General features: G+C 51.4%; 1 protein-coding gene across 1 annotated transcript; it reads left to right on the top strand.

The window, feature by feature from the left end:
* Window positions 1-1,497: 1,497 nt before the first annotated feature.
* Window positions 1,498-2,768, top strand: LOC111383478. Its single transcript, XM_023007589.1, has 2 exons — window positions 1,498-2,008; window positions 2,080-2,768. Exons 1-2 carry the CDS (start codon window positions 1,873-1,875, stop codon window positions 2,766-2,768), a joined length of 825 nt encoding a protein of 274 aa, XP_022863357.1. The 5' UTR covers window positions 1,498-1,872.
* Window positions 2,769-4,090: the final 1,322 nt, after the last annotated feature.

The following is a 4,090-nucleotide window of genomic DNA, read 5'->3' as shown; positions in this document are numbered from 1 at the left end:
TGCATCAATTTCGGGGCTTCGTCCATTTGAGGACCTCAGCTACATCCAAAAGCTTCCACGCATCGGGTCATGGGCCTCTGTTAGAAGCACTTCGGATATAACCCACCTCGGCAATATGGGCCACCTCGGCAGGAATGCCATGTGGATCAGGATGAGTGGACCATTGGCCCAGATGGGTAGGACAGGTGTGACAACACGTAACAATAGTCCCCCAAGTCCAAGTATAGATATTTATATCATGATTGGAGTTAGAAAAGTGTTGCTACGGTGGGTGAGCGATGAAGTAGGCGAGGTGTTGAACTTTTGAAGATGAAGCCGAAGTGGCTGAGGGACCGAACCTGTGAGGATTGTTGCTGAATGATGAAGAGAAGCCGAGGTGGGTTGAAGAACCGAACTTGCGAGGCTGTTGCTGAATGATGAAAAGAGAAGCCGAGGTGGTGGGACCGAACTTGCGAGGCTGTTGCTGAATGATGAAGAGGAAGCCGAGGTGGTGGGACCGAACCTGCGAGGCTTGTTGCTGAATGATAAAGAGGAAGCCGAGGTGGTGAGGACCGAACCTGCGAGGCTTGTTGCTCAATGATGAAGAGAAAGCCGAGGTAGTGAGGACCGAACCTGCGAGGCTTGTATGCTAAATGGTAATGATTGTGCGTTGGTCGCTGTGCCAATGATTTGATGTTTTGTGCTTATTTTCGAGGAAAGGTAGCTGAACCGTTACGACTTCCAAGGCGCTAGCGCCGACGATTTAAAAATGCAATTATGAGCGCAGCTGGAGTTTCTAGAAGCAGACGCGTTGGAGAGGTGCGTGTGAGGTATGCATAGACAGGAGGCGTAGGATTTGAAAAACTGTTTGAATTCAACGCATCGGATTGGATCTGAAATGGAGGGCTCGGATTGACTTAGATTTGATCTGACGGTTGGGGTTCGTCTTGGACCTTTATAAAAGGCGAGAAAATCCCACTTTCCAGAAATTTTGAACACTTTGCATTCTCAAATTCTCTAAAATCTCCCATTTTCCGACGTCAAGGTTGTCTGCGATTAGATTCCGACCAGTCTCCGTTTGTGTTGAACTCTTTTAGGTATTGTTTGCATAAAAAACCGTTGTTATTGTCTTTGTTCTCAAAAAAATGGAGTCCACTTCGGGTAGGGAGCTTGTCACAGTGGCGTCTTTAGACCATGGGGTAGGTCATGGGGGGACGTCCGAGGTGGATAGGTATGCCATGGCCGAGGAGGCTGTGGATTATACGCAGGAGTGGGGGGCTTCTAGCATGCCCTCAAACATGACGGGGAAGAGGTTGGGGGAACTTAGGGAGAGGTACAGTGTGCCTCATAACATAGAGATGTAGTCCCCGAACCGAACGAGCGGGCTTGCTATCCGAGGCCCGGCTGCGTGGCCGTGAGTGAATACCTGTTCAAAGCAGGTATGCGTCTTCCTTTGCACCCCTTCTTTAGGGCGGTGCTTAGGAAATTCATGCTGTCGTCGACCCAGGTTCTGCCGAATGGGTGGAGCCAGCTGGTCGGCTCGTACTTCCTGTGGAAGGAAGTGTCACTTGGGGAGGACATGCCTCTTCATGTCTTCATGACCCTGTTTCAGCCCCGGGTAATTGGGAAGGAGTCAAGGGGGTGGTACTACCTCACGCCTTGGGGGGCTCAGGCACCCTTTGTGGTGGGACTTCCTTCCTCTATTAAGGGGTGGAAGGAGTCCTGGTTCTGGGTGCGAGGTAAATGGTAGGCAGTGGAGGGTGACAAAGCCCTGTCATGCACAGTGCCGACCCAGTACTACGAAGCTCGTGAGTCTCCCGACCTCTGCTTGTGTTTTGAAACCAGAATGTTTATTCGTCTAACTGTTGGCGGTTCATCTTTGCAGATAGTAGTATGAGGTTCGAGCTTAGCAGGGAGGAATTCGAGGTGATAGAGGATATTTACAAGAGGCCTCTGAAGCTTCGGCACTTCGATCACCTGATTGATAGAAGCAGATACTTCTTGGACTTCGAGCTGATGGCATCCAGAGGTACGGGGCTCCAACACTTGATTTTTTTAACTTGACTGTTTCTTATGCTGATGCTAATCTATGTTGTGCAGACAAATTCAAGAAGAGGGAGTACCCAGCTCCAGACATGGCCTCCATCTTGAAGGCCACTTCTACTGTGAAGGCGAGGCCCCTGAAGCCTGGGTCCAGTGGAGCAAAGGAAGTTCGAGGCAGGGTTGAGCGCCTGTCGAAGGACTGCACTCCTAGGGCCTTGGAGGAGGCATCTACTCAGAGGCCAGAGAAGCCTAAGGAGCCTCGGGGCAAGGAGAAAGTCTCTGAGGAGACTAAGAAAAGGAAGCTGGTGCACATCTCCAGCTCAGCTGGCAAGTTTGGGACTTCAGTGTCCCATAGGGCAGAACAGACCGGTGAGCCGAAGCTCCTTGCTGCAGCCTCTAAGGCCATCAAAATGGAGATGGTGAGAAAGGTGAAGGCCGAAGAGGCTGTAAGGCGAGCTGCAGAAGCCGCCGAAGAGGAGGCGGCAAAGGAGAAGCCGATTCGGGAGAAGGGGAAGTCTCCAAACTTTCTAGTTGGGAGGGAGGATGAGCTGGCCCCAGCCTTGGTGGAGGCTCTCCCTGAGGAAATTAGAAGTGCCACCGAGAGCTTTTACAAGTTCTGGATGGAGAGGTGGCAGCTTCATGCCTCGTCTTGTGATGCCATCGACCTCACAAGGGCACTGGTGAGCCAAAGCGCCCGAACCTTTGGTCTCGCGCTCGAATGCAGGGAGGCATTAAGTGAATTTTAGACAAGGACTCACCCTCAGAGGGGAAGGCTGCATCACTTGCGGAGGAGGTCAAAATTGCTAAGGTCGAGGTCGAAGAAGCCAAAGCACAGAGGGTAGAAGAAGCGGCAAAGCTCGAGTCTCTTTGGCCCAAATTGAGGCCCTAAAGAGGGAAGTATATAAGTCACAGTGCGAGGTGGCCTCCTTGACGAAGAAAGTGGAGGTCTCCAATGAGCACCAAAAGGTGACTGCTGAGGCTCTTGAGCAGGCGAATCTCTCCTTGGCCGGTGCTCGGGATGCCTATCAGTTTCTCAAAGGCCAGGCGAAGTAGTACATGAATGACGCCTCGGTTGCCAGAGAAGAGACTTGAACTGCAGCGGAAGAGGCGGTGAAGGCATACATCGCCAATTTCCACACCACATAGGAGTATAAAAGCTTCAGCACGTACTGGAGGAACTTCGCCTATGCCGAAGTGCTGGAGAGGGCAGAGGAGCTTTATCCTAACTTGGACCTGGCACAACTTAGGTCCGAATTTGTGGATGAAGTTCCTCAGACCCTAGCTGAGGAGGTGTAAGGCGACGAGGCAGCTGATGCTGAAGCCCCAAGTGCTAAGGCAGAGGAAGCAACTACTGATGCCCAAGTTGCCGAACCCCCAAGGTCTGAGGCGCCTCCTCCAGCTAGCTAGGCTTAGATTAGGTTTTCCTTTTCAGTACTTTGTGTAATGGCCAGAGGCCCTCCTTTGTAATTCCTTTTGAATATTAATATAATGTTTTTCTTCACTAATTGTTGTTCTTTATCCAAGTTTTTGTGCCTCGTTAAACAAGCGAACTAGAGGTTGATTAGAGCACGAATTAAATAACTTTAACTTGGTACCCTGACATTAATCAGTCAACTGTGTAAGCCTCGGACTTAAGTAAGTGATCATAACTTAAGGAAATGTACTGTTCAAGCCTCGGACTTGAGCAAATGAACATAACTTCACTGTTGGAGCCTCGGACTTAAGCAAATGAAAATAACTTAAGGTTGTGGCTTCTCCCCTTGGCGTTCAGCAAGGCCAAAGGGAGGCATGTGCTAGCGCCTCGGAGTTCAAGCGAGGTGGCCCAGAGGTGGGTCCCGAGCCTCTCCTCCGAGGTTACGATGCATCCCAGACATGGTGGATGGTGCAGCCATGTTGAGGCTTCTCCCCTTGGCGTTCAGCAAGGCCAAAGGGAGGCATGTGCTAGCGCCTCGGAGTTCCAGCGAGGTGGCCCAGAGGTGGGTCCCGAGCCTCTTCTCCGAGGTGACGACGCATCCTAGACATGGTGGATGGTGCAGCCATGTTGAGGCTTCTCCCCTTGGCGTTCAGC

The sequence above is a fragment of the Olea europaea genome, unplaced genomic scaffold, assembly GCF_002742605.1.
Source record: "Olea europaea var. sylvestris unplaced genomic scaffold, O_europaea_v1 scaffold2699, whole genome shotgun sequence".
Taxonomy (NCBI): Eukaryota; Viridiplantae; Streptophyta; class Magnoliopsida; order Lamiales; family Oleaceae; genus Olea; species Olea europaea.
This window is presented reverse-complemented; position numbering and strand designations above follow the sequence as displayed.

Bases quoted from the DNA above. Each gene is read 5' to 3' on its own strand.
- LOC111383478 (XM_023007589.1), top strand. From the start codon at position 1,873: ATGAGGTTCGAGCTTAGCAGGGAGGAATTCGAGGTGATAGAGGATATT. The intron at 2,009-2,079 runs GTACGGGGCTCC...TATGTTGTGCAG, and splicing joins CGAGCTGATGGCATCCAGAG to ACAAATTCAAGAAGAGGGAG.